Source organism: Leptidea sinapis, chromosome 21 (genome assembly GCF_905404315.1).
Source record: "Leptidea sinapis chromosome 21, ilLepSina1.1, whole genome shotgun sequence".
NCBI lineage: Eukaryota > Metazoa > Arthropoda > Insecta > Lepidoptera > Pieridae > Leptidea > Leptidea sinapis.
Window position 1 is genome coordinate 13377485 of NC_066285.1, and position 19342 is coordinate 13396826.

General features: G+C 36.3%; 1 protein-coding gene across 1 annotated transcript; it reads right to left on the reverse strand.

Annotated features, from left to right (window-relative positions):
- Nucleotides 1–553: 553 nt before the first annotated feature.
- LOC126970556 (DNA repair protein complementing XP-C cells homolog) lies at nucleotides 554–13824 on the reverse strand. Its single transcript, XM_050816527.1, has 10 exons — nucleotides 13220–13824; nucleotides 12718–12842; nucleotides 12379–12631; nucleotides 7311–8726; nucleotides 6401–6678; nucleotides 6070–6311; nucleotides 4800–5025; nucleotides 4235–4403; nucleotides 3477–3631; nucleotides 554–2495 (listed from the first exon to the last, which is right to left on the reverse strand). The coding sequence occupies exons 1-10, from the start codon at nucleotides 13590–13592 to the stop codon at nucleotides 2301–2303; spliced, it is 3432 nt and encodes a 1143-aa protein (XP_050672484.1). The 5' UTR covers nucleotides 13593–13824; the 3' UTR covers nucleotides 554–2300.
- Nucleotides 13825–19342: the final 5518 nt, after the last annotated feature.

A 19342-nucleotide genomic window follows, 5' to 3' on the forward strand; every position in this document is an offset into this window, starting at 1 on the left:
GAAAATGATACCCATATTGAATGCCCCGTCTAGACAAGTTCGTGGGGTGACTGCAGGGAAGTTTCTTATGACTGTGGACTGAACATCAGCGGACAAAGTTTAAAAACACATATTTTTCGAAGTTTCCCGTCAATATTTCACCGAAAATTAAAAAAAAATCCAAAAAAAAAATATTTCCAAGAAATTATTCAATAAAATGTTGTTTAAAAATATTACATTACAGTCATCATGTAGACTATAATATTGCATTAGACACTGTATAGCCATCATACATACACTATACATAAAAATCTTACGCTTTTTACTTTTTTACGCTCGGCTACGCTCTATAAGGAACTACGTTCCAATATTACAGACGAATTGAGAACCTCCTAATTTTTAAAGTCGGTTAGAAAAATAACCTGACAACGCTATTACTTCAATGACGTGTAGGCACGTGTAGGTTAGTATTTTATCAACAAGGCTTAGTTTCCGTTCTGATACATATATCTACTGTGGCTGTACCCTATAACATAAAGTACGGCAATATTTGAAATAAGAACACAATTAGGTATATCATTCAAGACAATTTTATTATGAAAATAAAATGCTAACACAATTCAAATACATCTAATTTCATAAAATAAAAAGTAAGTATATTATAATTAGGTACTTAGGTATTCATAATTATTGCAGTTATAATAATATTAACAAGTGTGTCATTTCTTCAATTGAAAATTGTAGCGGTCCATAAAGTATCTATTACGTATTTCGTAGAACAATATTATGTTGTAATTTTCAGTGTTTGAATAATTAAAACATTCAAAAATATTGCTGTTATCCTACACCACAAGTTGTCATAATTATATAACAATTGAATATAGACACACAAGTAAAGGCGGAATGTATTGTCAGGATGTTGCACCCCATCGATGGCACATGCAATATTTATATCTTTGACTATATGAGTGTAACTCGGCTGCCAAATTAAATTTGCATTAAATCTTTAAAGATTGTAATTTACATGTAATTTTTATTTTATAGCACACAAAAAAAATGTTTCACACACAGTACAATCTAGTAATACCTATAACTATGCTTCAGTAGTCGGGGTGAAGCTTGGTTTTGTTCAAACTTGGTTGTAGTGTACTGAGAGCTCCGCTTTGACAGACATACCATTCTAAATGATGCAGTTTTCCGATAATTTTATTGGTTAAAGTGACCAACGTTATATTATATTAATGTGCTTCACCTTTCACTCGGCGCTTGGCTGTTTCCAGTGTTGTACTGTTTCTACTATTAAACTAGATAATATTATGTTGTACACAAACTGCCTTCATCTATGATCATATAAATATCAAAACCAAAATATTGTGTCATTATAAGCGGACTCTACACCACACAGTTTACAAAACAGAGATACAATAACATATTATTGCATTCTTATTCATTACAGCTAAACTTAAGAATACCTTAAAGTGATTAAAAATTATATTCCTTAGAGTATTTAACCAAAGAGAGATACAACGCCATATGTAAGGACAGAACCACAAAATATGTGACTACAGATGATTGAGGTGGAACATACTAAGAATAACAGTAGACAATAGGGACTCGTTATAGTAAATGGTTAATAAAGCAGATAAAAAATTCAACTGGTTAAATACTCTGAATATTTTTAAAAGACAAATCATGCACATAATTTCTAAGTTTCAATTTTCAAACTGGATTTTTCAACTAAATTCTATCAATCACTGCACTTTAACATTATGTTATGTTTTCTCATGCAACAACACCACAGCATTATTATATAACAATAACACTAACAATAAATAACAATATGTCGTGATCACATCACTCGCTATATTAAAAAAACAATAACAATATACTTCCGGCAATGTAACATGTAAATTAATCAAAATTGTTATACAAAATTAATCACTAAACTAATTAAGAAGTCACTAAAACAGTTATTGCGCATTAGATATTATAATGATGTCTAGCGCCCTCTAAATGCTATTTCTAATACAAGCTGTGTTATTAATGACCATTCAATGACTTGTCTGAGATATCCATACTCCATGTGATAACAAGTCTACTAACTTTCATAAAAAGTTAATTAAAGGGGTCCAGCCCCCCCAAAACGTATTTTGTTTCAAAAGTGATGACAAATGATTCACATTTTTTTTTTATTTTATTATCCCACAAGTGATTTTAATGATTCTATCTTCAAAAATATATAAACCATTGTATTTTTATTAAAAGTATTCAATGGGATAACAAATATATTATACTTGATTTGTTACTACCATACTTCACAGTTATTTATGTTTCTTAGTCGCCACGAACCGGGGCCCTCTTGGTTTCTTCTCCTTGTTCGATGTACTCGGTTCTTCAAAACCATACTTAGCCCTCAGCCGTTCACGAATAAACAGTCCTTTAATGAGACGTTTCCAATTGCCGTAAACTCTGGCATCTATTTTCTCTCTTTCCTTCCTTTCGAGCTCTTCTTGGTCCTAAATTTAAAATCACGATATTATTGTTTTTTCATTGAGAATTTCTTATTCTTATAAATTATTTTTATTTTGGAACAAGCTAAAAAAAAAATCAAGATGATATTTGTAAAAGATGAGACGGACATTAGACAGGCCGGCTGTCTGATAGATCAAGGTCTTGTTGCTTAAGATGATGAACAAGGTGACGACAATCTTTTAGTGGAAGAAGATAAAATTAATTAAAATCAATGTTCAATAGTTTCTTGCGCGAATGAGTACTGAGATGAAACAATACAACACCATCTAGTGAAATTTTTGAAGAAACTCACAAAATTAAATGAAATTCTAGAAATTTCTTTGAGAAAACTCGTTATTCCATTTTTTGCAACCCTTTTTCACCCTCTTAGGTGATGAAAAAAAAATTTTTCAGAAATTTTGTTAAGTGCACACCTACGTCGCTGAATACTATGAATATTTGTACACAATTTAGTGGTTCTCATCCCTTTCCAAGTGTGCGTTGATCGATCAGTTAGTAATTTGTTTCATTTATAATATATATGTATTACATATAATATAGATAAGTATGTCATTATATCAAAAAATGTCGCAACATTGTGATTGTTAATATAATGATAAATTAAGTATTTCCTATTTACAAATGTAAGTAGTTTATTTGTTATCAATAATTTTATAAGAACATGTCCACTTGATACCTGATGGTAGCCCCGCCCCCCGCCCGGTGCCAGCTTCTATCACTCTTCAAAGTATTTGAATCTTACACCTCTTACAATGAAATGGACAGACTATAAAAATATTTCATTTAAAACTATATTTTTGTTTAAGTACAGATACTCAGGAAAATTTGTACGACCTAAAACGTGCTTGTCTACTGGCCACCGCCACACTACGCTAGTCCCACCACTGTCCTCAACCCATATCCCGTTCAACTGAGAGTCCCGCCAGCCGACCTGGACACCTGTGATGTAGTATCATAATAATTACTTTAATCCAAGCCTCCGTGATAACTTCCTCGTACTCCTTGCACACAACGAAGCCCTCAAACACCGGGTGTGTATAGCCGCCATTGAAATCGAATCCGGTCATGGCGGGAGCGCAGTCAATGCTGAGTTTCTTCGCAATTCGATTTAATCCTGGCACTAAAATCATTATTTTAAATTTACTAACAATATCGATTACGATTCGGGCGCAACAACTTGAGACCCGCCGGTGACTTCCCACAACAGCCACCTGCTTCACCCAGCGGTAAGTGATCAATGACGGCCACCTCTCTTGTAATACAAATGACACGCTTTTTAGCATTTATCAAGTGGTAGCGAAATTGTATCGCCACACATCCAGTGCCCTGTGATGAACATTGTACAAATGCGATATATTCGATGTGAGATAGATACATTCCTAATGTTGTCACGTAGGTAATGTGTTAAGTTTTTATTAATATCAAAAAAAAAAAAAAATCTGAGTCATTTTCTGAGAAAGTATTACGAAAACCAACAATATGCAATGTATATTAATTAGTGCGTGTCTATATTTTTAAGTATATGTGATCAAGTTTTTATTAATATATAAATAATTAATAATATACAAACATTAAAAATACTGGAGTATTTTCTGAGGAAAAAATACAAAAACAACAATATTATGTAATTGTGAACAAGAGACAACAAGTACTAAACAAGAAACAAAAGACATATCGGATTTCCATTTGTGTAACTGATTTCTTGAAGTTGTAAGAAACTCACATTTAATATGTACTGTTCCCTTTGGTAACATACAGTCCTTGAACAGTTCCACATTTCCATAAGCATTCCGAGGAACCACCCCGTTTTCAGCCGTAGGTGGTTCATAGTCCTGTACTTGCCACGGTCCAAACACTTCCAGAGGCTTATCGGTTATCATCTTGTTTGAAAGCTAATAAATAATTACTTCATTAAATAATGGAAACAAGAGAAAAGTAAAATATACACAGGCTTAATATTAATTTAAGAACAAACTTATAATATTATATTTTTCCTTAATAAATGTAGTGCTTGTATCAAATCAGAAAGACTACAACAACCAACTAGCATTTTGGAACATTCTACAATTTTTTTTTCTTGTATTTATAATTGTAGAATATGAATTATTAAGTGTAATTAGCAATTAATTAATTGCTAATTATAATTAATTAATACCAACCAACACAATTAATAATTTAATTAATTAATTATGTTGGTCCGTTTTGTTATTGAACTAAACTAAATATTGTGGCAGACAAAAATCATGGAGCTGTCTTACCATTAGGGCGTAAATCATAAAAATTCATACCTTATCCCACTTAGCTCTCGCCTTCACAATTTTGTACGGTTTTTCCCCCAAGCGGACGACCTTGGCCTCCTTCATCCACGTGTCCCTGGAGCGACACACGTGCACACACTCGCGCCCGTACACGGGCTCACCTCGCACGAAGCCAAGCACGGCCGCGTCCGCCGGGTACAGAGCTTCAAACTTGAGCAGGTGGCGCTTGAGGGCGTACAGCGGGTGGTTCTTGTATCTACAAGCACGAGATCAAGTGACGTACCACTGTACATACACATCACTCAATGTCACGAAATATATTCAAAGAGCACCTACAGACCTCCTTGATTGGTTGCGTTCATGTTATATCAGGTGGGAATATCAATTTAATATAATAATAATAATAAATCTTTATTTGTTGCAAAAAAAATACAAATTTACTTAAAATTACCCTCAACCCCCAAATTAGGACAGCCTGTGACATGGGGGTCAGTCTCTTCCCAGTTGTGCAATGTAAAATGTCAAAATAACAAACCATCAACACATTTTAAGGTGACTAAAAACTATTTTATATATAATTTAGGGTGTGTGTTGTGTGTGTGTGATTATATGTTTAGCTTTTTTTTTATCAAATGCTATACCTAATATAAATAGTAGTTAACGAATAACATTCTCAGTAGCTTCGTAATTTAGGTCGACAACATCAGGTCTCGGGTTCAAGTCTTTTTGTGTAATTAATCCCAGAAATGAGGGTTATCACTTTAAAAATAATAAATCGTTTAGATTTGAAATCAAGTCAATTTCCTAATATGCAATTATTGGGGTTGAGCAGGTTATCAACTATAAAGTAGAGCCTGTAGATGGAGCCACAACCTGAGAGTTGAACAAGACATACCAAAATTTACGACCCATGCGTACTCGAACGGTTGGCTCAGTTGGAAAGAGCGCTCGGAGTGAACCCGAGAATTCGCGGGTTCGAGTCCGGCATCGTTCATAAATTTTGGTAACAAATTTAAGTAGTATAATTAATCCCTGAAGTGAAGGTTATCAATATTAAAATAACAATTTGATTTAACCAATACTACATTACTTTAAGACAAAAGCACCCTACACAATATAGGAATCTGTTATATAATTAGCATAAAAAATACTTGCCAATTTAAAAGTCACTAAGATTCTTGCACTAAAGCTCTATTTTTCTATTTATCTCTCATACCTTTTCACTCACAATGAACCCTTCAAGAGTAGTGGTAAGAAGAAAATTTTAGATAAAAAATTTGAGTTTTGACATAAGACTTACTCTGCAATACTTTTGGGGAGTGGAGCTTCAAGTTGCATTCTGTCCAAGCGTTCATCTTCCTCTCTGTCTCTTGCGGTTTTAGGTCCAAGCCACGGTCTGATAGCCACATCCCACCAGCTCATATCCACCCGTTGCTTCCTTGTTACAGTATTCCAATGTGGGACATACCTTCTGGTTAAATCTTTCAAGTAATTATTGTTATCCCATCCAAGCACATAGTTAACAGGATGAGTGGCTTTATTCTGTGGATGTAAGTATATTATATAATAAAACAGTAAAATCCGAGAAAAAAAAGAAATGCCGCAGTCAAATAATATTATGATATACTTACATATATTTCATTGGTGCTATGAACTTTTCCTCTAATGACATCAACTGCAATCCATTCCTCCAGTTCTTCAACAAACACTTCACACCAAACATCTATTTTATTTAGAGGTAGGTCATTATCATCTGTGGATAGCACCCGTCGATCTATTTTACGACTTGGGCCAGGCTTAGGGCTAATTTTGGATGGCTTGAAGTCATCATCACTGTTAGATTTTCTTGATTTTGGTGACTCCACTGGAAGGTAATCACTATCATCATCTGATTCTTTCGTAACTTTCCCTGAAATGTGAGAATGAGAACCTAAACTCAGAACATTTTACAATTTAGCTATAAGGCAGTAGTCTATCTAATTAAAAACAAGTGAATTATATTTTTTTCAGAGCACCATTTGTTTCCGAAGCGGTAGTATCTAGTGACTAAAAATGACATCAAAAAGAACTCTAAAGGAATAAATTTTGAGAAAATAAATGCCTGCAAGGCCTCTTTTTATGCCTTTAGATTTCATTGCATTCATCATTTATTTTAATAACTTTTATTGGATTATCAGACACACAACCCACAATTCAATTATCATCCCCACCATCTGGATGTGCCGTGTTCTCCGCAGTGCCAATTTTTAGAAACTTCCTACCACATACTACCAAACTTGAAATGATCAATCTTAAACAGTGTTCCCAGGACAATACAATATGGGAACCTTCAAAAACAGTGTAGCAGGTAGGTGACCTGGCAGGGAATATTGCTGTGATTCCTTTGGTGTTGCATGAGAGTGATCAACTTGTGATCACTAACATCAGGTGAGTGTAATAATTAATTATTATAGTGTAATGATTATTTCAGTGAGTCACTGACCACTGACCACTCACATGGGTCACCTAGTATCATTTATATAAAATATAATTATAATTTACCTTTAACAATTCCTTTTTTTGATTTTTCTTTGGCTTCTCTCACACTTTTTTTTATGATATGAATTAAGTCAGTAGTTACATCAGTTTTTGAATTTGATGGTGATTTTTTTATATCTCTATCGCTTATTCTGAGACTGTCTTCAGATTTAATCCTTTTCATTGGACGTTTCATCTTCACAGGACTCTGTTTATTGTTTACTGTATCAAAAAATTCACTAGTTGTTGGTTTTACTCTTGTAGTTCTTTTACCTTGACCTTGTTTTATTTCCGTGCTTGTACTTGAATCGGTACTTCGTGTTCTTCTTTTACGAATTTGCGGTTCCGTTGTTTTCTTGTCTTCTTTAAAATATTTGCTTGAAACATTATTTTCGTTTGTAATTACAATTTTTGGAATTTCTGCAGAATTTGCAGTGCTTTTTCTTAATTTTGAAACTTGCTTATTTCTGACATTTTGAATTTTTTGTTCGCTATTTTCTTTTTGTTCATTATCTATCTTATTTTTTAAGGATAACGACTTTTGTTGTTTTTGAGGTTCTTCAGTAGGACCAAGTTTCTTCCTACACATTCTGCTTGGCCTCTGGTTTTTCACTTGAATGTTAAAATCAGATTTATTGTCAATATCAGGATTAACATTCTTTTTAGGCCTTTTAGGTGGAGATACATCCTCATTTTCACTTTTGTTACCATTAAGGTGCTTCTGAGCTTGTTTTGCTGGCGCACTTCTTGTTCTTCTAGTTCTTTCTGATCCAAGATCATCATTACCATCTAGCTGAGCAATATTTTTATCATCAATGTCCTTCGTTATTTCTTTAGTTTTATTTTTATTACTTTGTTTAGACTTTTCTTCTCCTCCATCTTCTTTAACTTTTGTAGATAATGAACAAAGCTCAGAAGAAGGTGGCCTTAGAGGCACAGTTATAAAATTAAACATAACACGGCATTGTAATCCTAGAGCTCTTAACATTGACACGAAAACAAAAACTATGTATTTTTTTGTAGTAAATACTTTCTTTTTAATTTGTTCAGGTAAAATAACAGTTAAGGGGGGCGCTTTTGGGCGAAATTTATTCTCATGTTTATCTTGTTTCAATGTGATTTTATTATGATACCATGAAGTTATTTGTTCCACATATTTCATGTCAACTCTTTCACCAGGATAGCAGTCTTGAGAAGCTACTAGGGACAAAGCAGTCGATAGAATGGACTGGTCATTCAAAACCTTGCTAACATAATTACCATGACCAAGCCAAATCAAAACATGAACTTTGTGCATGTAAACTTGTTGTTCTTTTTTAGCCCGGTTGAGTTTCCTTTTCATCATCATTTCTACATCAATTTTTTTGCTTTTTCTACAAACTGCTCCCGGAATACCTACAACCAACTGTAATCCATGTTGAGGTATACTTGATTTCTTTTCTGAAATATATAAAATGATAATTATTACACCACACAATTTTTTATTTTTTAAATATTTCGTCTAGATCTATATCTATACTAAATATTAAGTATTAATTTTATAGAGGTACATGTATTGCCTATTACAGTTATATTAAGTTTGACAGATTAAAATTATCACAATGAATTATCATTTAATTGATTTTCAGGAAATCTATAAATTATTTCTTAAATGTCTTTAATACTTTCTGAAGCCATATTTTATGCATGAAAGGTACAATAGAAAAACAGCTTGTAGCTCGTTTTGAATGTTATTATAACGTTTACAATATTAAAATGATTGGAGTTTTAAAAAACTTTAGTGTTAAAAAAAACCAAAATCTGGCACGAGACTCGTGCCAGATTTTGGCGAGACAGCACGTCCTGAGGATGCCTCGTGTAGAGTCGAAACACGTGTCGAATTGTTTAAAGACAAATATTGACGGAACTAACACTAAAGAACACTCCAATCATTTTAATGATTATAGATTTGCGCAAAGTAACGCCTATTTCAATAAAAAAAAAACGTTTACAAAAGTCTTGAATTTTGACTAAGCTATTGTTCACGATAGATCTTGGATGAACATTATGATAGACATTAAAAAATTAGGTAAGGATACCAAAAATGGTTTTATTTTTAAATTAACCCCTGACGTTAATAAGTGTTCGGCATCTGTTGTTCATACTCCATATTCACATCTTCAGTGGGGGTTTAAGTCATAAGTTCTCTTCAGATGAACAAGAAGTTGCTCTTCCGTTACCAGGTTTGGAGAAACAGTTGCTAAGACTCTTGTCTTGCTCAGGTTCATTTCCAGATCTACTTTTCGGCTTCTGTGTACAAGGATCTGATGGATTGACTGTGGATCATGGATTTTCTTCCAATATAACCAGATCATCAGCGAATCTTAGGTGGTGCAGAAGCAATCCATTTATATTTAGTCCTAGGTGGTCCATTCTAATTTCCTGAACATTTGCTCTAGTACTGCCGAGAATAACTTTGGTGAGAGAGCCTCACTCCCCTGTTGATCAGAAAAGTATCTCCCAGTGATTCCAATTTGATATGGTTGCTTTACTCTCGCTATAAATATTTCTTATTATGTTTATGTAAGCATTTTGCGATACAAATTCGTGTTTGAGGCGTTCAAACGCTTTGGAGTAATCTATAAAAGGCTAGATAGATGGGTTTGTTGAATTCATTGTATTTTTGAATTAACTGTTTGTTGGTGTGTATGTGTTTGTTAGAGTACCTCCTTTGATGATCAAAACGGGAGGTACTTTGGAGGAGGGTGGTTTCCTAGGGTTTTAATTCTTCTATTTTTCCTGTCTTTCCTCATGTTTGCTTGTTTAGGCTCGAGATTACTTTCAGATTTTCCTTACTGTTCTTTTTTGATATTAAAATCATTCTACCTTCAGTTAGTTTTAAGAGTTTCCTGACTTATATAGGATTTCTTTATTGATAGTGTTTTGATTTGTTCTGTCAGATTCTTATTGGAAGAAACAACTTCCATTAGTTCTTCTGAAGAATAGTTTAGGACCCTCTTATTGATAAAAAAAATTCTCTAACTCTTCTTACAATTTGACTATTTATTTTATATATAATATTTACTTTTTTTTTCTTAAGAGTAATGAAAAGCTCACATTCATTTTTCAGAAAAGGGCAATTCATAGCCAAGCTTTCTTATCATTTCAATAATACTTTAAATTGTAATAAGATTTTTCTACGAATATTCATTTGATGAACTAACTTATTGAGAACATTTCCATTATGGTTTCAGCTGACCTGCAGGCCTGTCTCAATCTCCGTTTAGGTATCGAAAACGTTTATATCCAGCAGGAAATCACGACTGCTCACATGTGAGTAGTGAACACACAAGCTTTGTTCATCACCTACTTTACCAATCCGAATGATATTAAAATATTTAAAAAACATGTTAAAAAAAACCAAATCTAATTCGCAACATAGTTCTGTGCCAGCTCTTATGTACCTACCTACTTATTCAAATAGTTCCTACCTTTTGAAGGATGAAATTAAGTATGTTGAGTATGTTGTGATTTTCCAACACATACATTACTATATCTGCAATTAATATAGGTTTGACAATATAAGAATATTGATTTAAAGTTACGATCATTTACTTTTTTATACACATATAATTCTACCAAGAACTGAGCAATTTTTATCCGACTTCAAAAAAGGAGAAGGTTCTCAATTCGTCGCAATTTTTTATTATGTTTGTTACCTCAGAACTTTCGACTGGGAAAACAGATTTTGATAATTCTTTTTTTAATTGAATGCTGGTACTTCAACAGCAATTTGGTCCAGATCTGACAATGGTAACCATGAGAAATAAAAATGTATGAAAAACTCAATATCGCGCCAACGATAATTCGATAATTCTTTTTTATTGGAAGTATATCGTATACTTCAAACGTAGTTTTGTGAGAGTTTGGATACTCTTTGGAAACTTCAATTCCTAGAAGCCTAAAGAAGTTTCACTTCAAAAATGATCCGAAATTGTTTCGCTGCACCTTCGAGAACATCGGATACGATAACCATATTGTTTAAAGCATAATAGTGTGCGGCGGCCATTTTGGATTTAAAAAATTATCCCAAATTCGTTCTCTGCACCCTCGAGAACCACGGATACGATATCCATATTGTTGAAACCATAATTTTGCGCGGTGGCCATCTTGGATTTCAAAAACGATCCTAAATTCGTTCTCTGCACCCTCGAGACCCTCGGATTCTATATACATATTGTTGAAACCATAATTTTGCGCGGTGGCCATCTTGGATTTCAAAAACGATCCTAAATTCGTTCTCTGCATCCTCGAGACCCTCGGATTCGATATCCATATTGTTGAAATTATAAAATTAAGGTTGCAGCCACCTTGGATTCCAAAAATGATACCACATTCGTTCTCTGCACCCGCAAGAACCTCGGATACGATATTCATAATTTTACGCGGCGGCCATCTTGGATTAAACAACAACTGCGTTTACTGAACAAGACGTTATGTGACAGAATCGCCATCTAATGTTTTAATATTTAACGACTAAGCGAATACATCAACCAGTAGCATGGTTTTTTCCCCACTCTCCCTTAGTCTCTCAATTTTTCTCACTAGCCCTCTCCGACCTCGCGCTCCATGGCACTGTGCGTGATGCAACATTCGCTCTATCTCACTCTCTCTCTCTCGATCTTTCTCACTCGCTTGCACCCTACTTTCGCTCAATGGCTATGTGCTTCAAAAGGGCAAACATAGCATGTTTGCCCATGCCCCTAAAGAAGTTTCACTTCAAATTTTAGAAAATCACTATCACCAATATCTAAAACTCTCATTTTTATGATTATTTTTGTATGGATTCAATTAAGAGTCACATGATAGAAAGAGAAGCAACTTTTAGGTGAATATAAATGTAGGTCATTAGTGCTGTGCAATATGAATCACACCCAATTGTATCGCAAGAGTCCCTATTTCTTTAATTGATTTTGCAAGAGTGGGCCTTCTGTACTTGTACTATTATATTCTATGGTTTTAGGAAGCTTATTATAAAATTTATTGCAATTGTCGATAGATTTCATGATCAGCATAGACACTTCTCACAGAGTACAGGTCTAATAATACTTACCATCAACTTCTTCCCAGTCTTCCATTTCAGAATCACTATCAGCTCTATTTTGCAGTTTAAGTGTAGTAGGAGATACTACTTCTCCTAATGCAAGTAAATCAGTAACATTAGATTCTTTATTGTCATTTCTTAATTTGTAATTTTCAATTGATGTCTTAGCCTCTTCAACTTTATTTTTATGTTGTTCTAGCTCTAAAAATGCTTTTTTTGCTATCTCTTCACTGCTAGAAGGTTTGTCATTATTAGACCAAACCTAAAATATAGGTAATAAAATAAAATATAAATGAGAGACTTATTTGATAAGACACGATTTGTAAATGTGAACATAACAATACTTACATCTCTATACTCAACCTTTGGACATTCATCCTTCACAGTTTCCTCAGTGGTTTCCATAAAAGCTGGTTTGTTAAAAACTTTTTTTTGTGATTTTTTTGGCATAGTTTCTTCATCATCACTGCTATCTAAAAATGTATATGAAGTAAATTTATGAAATTCAACAATGTATTCTTCCAGAAAGTGAAATAAAAATCTTCATAGAGGGGATTGAACCAGGAGTTTATTACTTGAAAGTAACACACACCACATAAATGTAATGCTGAGAAGTACAGACAGCATGTGTCAATCTAGAATGTTATTCTTCCCATTACTTGAATTTGAAATACTTATTAAAACTCAACAGGCAGCACATTACATTCAGTATAATGGGTGAGGGTAATCACCGTACATCATGTGAGCCCTATGCTTGAGTAGGTTTAAAAGTTCACACTGTGAAGTTAATAACATACTTTATGAGTGCAATTTTTTTACGCTTTAGCATATTTTTAAATAAACAACATACCACTTTCTGAAAGGTTAAGACTTGGTAACAATTTATCAGCGTCAGTCAGGTCTTTTATAGTAAATTCAGGTTTATCTTGAACTTCTTCATTCTCACTATATTGCTGGCATTGTTTGTTTATTTTGTTAATAATAGTTTTAGTGAAGGACTTATTTTGTTTTTTAATAGGCCGGCTTTGAGGTTTACGTTTGGGTTTTGATTTAAACTCGTCGCTGGATCCTGCAGAAATAAAGGATTCCTCTTCGTCTTCAGAACTTGGTGGTGCAGATATCACAGCATCAGAACCGGAGTCACTGAAATCGCCTACATCCGAATTATTCTCATTTTCATCTTTATAGACTGGCTTGGTAGTTCTTTTTCTGGTTGAACGCATTGTATTGAAGTAAAATATATTTAAAAATGAAGCAGAACCAAATCACCAAAATATGTTTTTAAACTACATTTAGAAAACGCCAATGCTGAATAGGATAACCATTTTAATAGAACTATGATTATTATGGTAGTCTAGTAATAAGTTTCACGTAGCTTTTTTTGTGATTTTACTACAATTTCATAATATTTATTTGACATAATACATTAGCCGGGCCCGGACCGCGATGTAGTTACAAACAGAAGTTTTTTTTTTATGACCTGGTAACTAAGACCTTTAGGTTAAGTGTTTTATTACTATTATTTTTAAATACTATGGAAAAACTATAGAAATGGACGGGCGATTGACAAATTAAATTCAATATTTTATTAATTTGAATTAAAATGTGCTCAAATGAAACGTAACGTATTCGATTTAACGCATTTTTGCATGTGAGAATGACACGGCGTATTATTTATAAACTGTCAACTGCAACAAGATGACGAACAGTACACAGGTAATTGATTGATTTATTGACAATCGAACCCAAAGAGAATTTAAACACTACGTTCAAACGAACCGCCGAACATACCAAGCCATTGTGGTATGGTTTACATCGTTATTACACTTAGTATCTTCTGTGATTTATCTAAGGCTTTTCATTGTGTTCAACATTCAACGCTGGTTAGGAAGCACTATGGCATAAAAGGAACTTTGCTCAATCTTCTGACTTCATACTAAACAATAGAATTCAGAAGGTTGACGTGAATGGCAGGAGATCTCCTGGGACTCCTCTCAGTATGGTGGTACCCCACAAGGGTCTATTCTTGGATCGTTCCTCTTCCTTATCTATTTAAATGATCTTCCTAATCTTATAGAGAAAAAACATAAGGTTGCATTGTTTGCAGACGACACTTCACTGATTTTCAAAGTGAAAATAAACCAAGCTATGCATGACGAAGTTAACGATATTCTATTTGACATCGTGTACTGGTTTAGCGCTAATAACCTATTGTTACCTAACCTATTGTGAGGCGACTCAGGTCTTTAAGGAAGTGGGAGAGTCACGCTGCCGTCTTATGACATCAGCACAATCGAGCCTGACTCGTCCGGGTTAATTACCGCACTCGCACAGAATACCGGCGTGAAGTAGCGGCCTAGTGCCGCTATGTTTCGCATAGGTTAGTGTCAAGGACCGGAGGCCATCCCTTCCCCCCCCTCCCCCAACAAAATATGAGAGCGGTCTTGAAAAAGAAATTACCCCAGGAGGGTACCGGCTCTACCAGAGCCCGAGAATCCCTCCCCGAGCACTCTGGCTCGGGCTGCCCTTCGTATTCTGGGAAGGGCACAGAACCGCGCATGACCGAGGACAAACGAGGCAGTAACACCACCGCACCCCGCTCCACGCTCACCGTGGACTTTTGCAATATCAGGTGATTTCACTCCAATTTAAACGCCGTCAGTGTGGCAGATCACAGCCCTGGTTCGATGCGTCAGTTTAAGCAGCAAAAAACAGGCGTTTCGAACTTGGGTTGCGGCGCTGGGCACAAAGGATCCGAACTGCAAAGTTCTCAAGAGGAAATATAACCATGCCTCCAGATTTTTAAGCGGCAAATCGCCCGTGCGAAATCGAAGCACGTCGTCAAAATCGGCGAACAGCTACCCAAGCTACCCGACCGGAACACGCAAGTTCTGGTCGTTGTCGAAAGCTGCTCTTGGTAACTTCAACCAGCCGTCCCTGCCGCCATTGCACATGAGGAATGACACCCTGGCCCATACGGCAAAAGAGAAAGCCGATCTATTGTGAGCTCTTATCGCCTCCGACTCGACTCTAGACGACAACGGAAAAACACCGCCGACCATCCCGCGGTGTTCTGACACCGCTCTATGGCCGAAGTATAGTTCTGACAGAAAACTGTTCGGCGAGCTCTGTTTTGGTTGGACGTCAGGAAGTCGAGCATGCCGGATGACATTTCTCCAATCGTGCTTAGAACGTGTGCCCCTGAGTTGACGCCGGTGCTAACGCGTTTATTCCGGTACTCTTATTCCAAAGGCGTAGTCCCTGACTCATGGAAGTCAGCCCTTGTCCATCCGATCCAAAAAAAAGGAGACAGTTTGGATCCGGCAAACTACAGGCCTATTGATATTACCTCATAATGAGAGCATAATCAGCCGCCAGCTCTTGGTATATCCACTGGCTAGAAGGTCACCAATTGATCAACGACCGACAGGACGGCTTTCACCATGGGCGGTCGGCAGGAGATCTTCTGGTATACCTAACATATAGATGGGCGGCGGCTATTGAAAGCAAGGGGGAAGGCTTGGCAGTTAGCAGGATATGGCGAAGGCCTTTGATCGTGAATGGCACTGGGCGCTCCTCTCAAAACTTCCATCATTTGGGCTTCCCGAGAGAATGTGCAAATGGACCTCCAGCTTCCTCACTGGGCGCAGCATACAGGTCGTTGTCGACGGATATTGCTCGAATCAGAAGCCGTGAATGCTGGAGTGTCCCAAGGCTGTGTGCTATCTCCCACGCTGTTTCTTCTGCATATCAATGATATGTTAGACACCTCCAACATACATTGCTATGCAGACGACAGCACTGGTGATGCCGTATACTCGGGCCATGCAGGTCTCTCTCGGGAAATCGTCGACCAGTGCCGGGAGGAACTTGTGTCTTCTATCGAGTCCTCTCTCGAGAAGGTCGCGAAATGGGGTTAATTGGACCCATTCCAGAAAACTCACTTTGCGCGTTTACCACTAAAAAACCCCAATTGTCGTATCACCGCTCTTCGACAACACTTCCCTTAAAGCCTCGCCTAGTATCGGAATACTGGGTCTCGAAATCTCGAGCGATTGCCAATTTCGTGGCCATCTGGAGGGCAAAGCCAAATTGGCTTCGATGAAGCTGGGCGTCATCAATAGAGCACGGCAATACTTTAAGCCAGCCCACATTCTAGCGCTCTACAAAGCACAGGTCCGGCCACACATGGAGTATTGCTGTCATCTCTGGTCTGGCGCACCCCAGTATCAGCTCGATCCATTTGACCACGTGCAACGCAGAGCAGCTCGAATTCTCGAGGACCCAGTGCTCTGCGAACGGCTGGATCTCTTGGCGTTGCGTAGAGACGTCGCTTCATTGTGTCTTCTACCGCATTTATCACGGGGAGTGTTCCGAAGGGCTGTTTAACCTGATTCCTGCCGCCGAATTCCACCTTCGCACGACACGCCACAAGTAAGGATATCATCCAAGAAATAAACATTTTGACTGTTGCTTCTCAATAAATTTTCGATAATGTTTTGTATGTTCATAAGCATATTGAAGAATTTTCTAGAAACTGTGACATTCATAATGTTAACACGAGGAACAAACATAAACTTGTTATGCCTACTACTCGGTTGGGTCGAGTTAGTAAGTCTTTTGTTGTGCGATGTATATGCTTCTACAATATGATCCCAGGAAATGTACAAAACAAATGTATTACGAAATTTAAAAGAATTGTTAAAAAACGTTTGTGTGGGAAAGGTTATTATAGCATAAACGATTTTCTCAATGACACCACGGACTGGGAATAAAACGAACACCCTCAGGCTCTTTAATTATAAATGTTTATTGTACGATATTACATTGTAATCCATATTTTATATAAAAAAAATGCCCGCTGAGTTTCTTGCGCCCATTCTTCTCAGGTCTGAGGCAGTCTCTTTTGAATGGGTGGTAGATTTTGATGTTCAATAAGTGATTTTAAATCCTATTTTGAATAAAAATATTTGAATTTGAATCCCCACCATCTGGGTGTGTGCCGGTCCTCCACAGTGCTGTTCTCAAGGAGTTTTCTTCCTCGTACTACAACGCTGTGGAATGAGCTTCCTTGTGCGGTGTTTCCGGGACGATACGACATGGGTACAAAGGATAAGGTATAAAAGCGCGTACACCTTCCTTAAAGGCCGGCAACGCTATTGTGATTCCTCTGGTGTTGCAAGAGAATGTGGGCGGCGGTGATCACTTAACACCAGGTGACCCGTAGGCTAGTTTATCCTCCTATTCCATAAAAAAAGAAATGCCATCCGGCCCGCTCGACTTCCTGACGTCCAACGAAAACAGAGCTCGCCGAACAGTTTTCTGTCTGAACTGCAGTTCAGGCATGGAGCTCTGACACCGCGGGATGGTAGGCGGTGTATTTCCGTTGTCGTCGAGAGTCGAGTTGGAGGCAAAAAGAGTGCACAGGAGATCGGCTTTCTCTTTTGCCGTATGGGCCAGGGTGTCATTCCTCATGTGCAACGGCGGCATGGACGGCTGGTTGAAGTTACCAAGAGCAGCTTTCGACAACGACCAGAACTTGTGTGTTCCGGTCGGGTAACTGGAAAGCTGTTCGCGCAGTTATTAAGTGAACACTATGATTTTTGCCATTAGTGAGTTCTTGCAGTAAACCGACGTTATACTAAGTGTTCACTGTACTCATACCAGAATACCAATTTTTAGGGTTCCGTACCCAAAGAGTGCAGGATATTATACCAGTCCTTCTATCGCTATCTGTTCGTCTGTCCGTCTGTCACCACGCTGTATCTCATGTTCAGTGAGATAGTTAAAATTTTCATAACTTTTTTTAAAGTGATGATATTGTGTTTCTGTTGCCGCTATTACAACAAAAATGATTTTTATAGATAATATTTTATAGATGGTAGAATGGTAGCGAACCCTTCGTGCGTGAATCCGGCACGCATTTGGCCTTTTCTCATTGTTCCGGCTAATCTTCGAAGCTGAATGCTGGACCATTCTTTCTTTTTTTTTCACTCTCACCGTCACGTAGCTCATAATATATTGTAAGGAAAAAAATATCATTATGTTCTTGAAAATTAATTCTCATAAAAAAATGAACATCTTACTATATATAAATCTCGTGTCACAATGTTTGTCCTCAATGGACTCCTAAACTAATGAACGGATTTCAATGGGGATTACTTCATGGAGTGCAGTTTAGTCCAACTTAAGAGATAGTATAGTTTTTATTTCGATTTGGGACTCATAATTATTTTTATTTCCAATATTTGTTTTGTTTGGACATATTTTCTGTGAGAGTATTTTTGACGCGCGGTTTGACAGTTCTGCTGTGAAACAATTTCATTATAACAACAAGGAGCATATTATTATGTTACAATGAAAAATTATTGACAAATTCATCAAAAACGGTATTTTATTTATTATGTACAGAACGTCTGTCTGGTCAGCTAGTAATTTTTATATTTTTTAGAAGATATATAATTACAAGATATGTTATATCATAAAGCATGCCTACCCTACATCAACTAACATAAATAACTTCAACTGTTTGCTGCCTTATTGTTAACTTTAATTACGTTTTGAATTAATTTTGTAATTAAAACGGAAGCTACAGTGGGGTGTGAAGTTTAAGTGGCTGGAAACGGATCGACCCGAGGGTGAGGGGGGAGGGGGGGGGGGGGGGTTAAGGCTTTTAGATGCAATCTCTGAGTAGATTAATTAATTCTTAGGTGCCAGTTATTATCTGTTATCATTATGATATAAGTACAGCAGTCAGCATCAATATTTTTGTGGTTCTCAGGAACTAGTCAAGTGTTTTGTCGATCAAAACAAGTGACTTACGATATGTGTTTTACTCTTCTTTCTTGTTTTCGTTTTCAAATTCGTATCGGAATAAGTCGATTCCACAAAATGGATGTCTTAGGTATTTCATTCAGACATTCATATTTATAACATTCCTGATAAATTTATAAAATATTCTTTCCACCCGGAA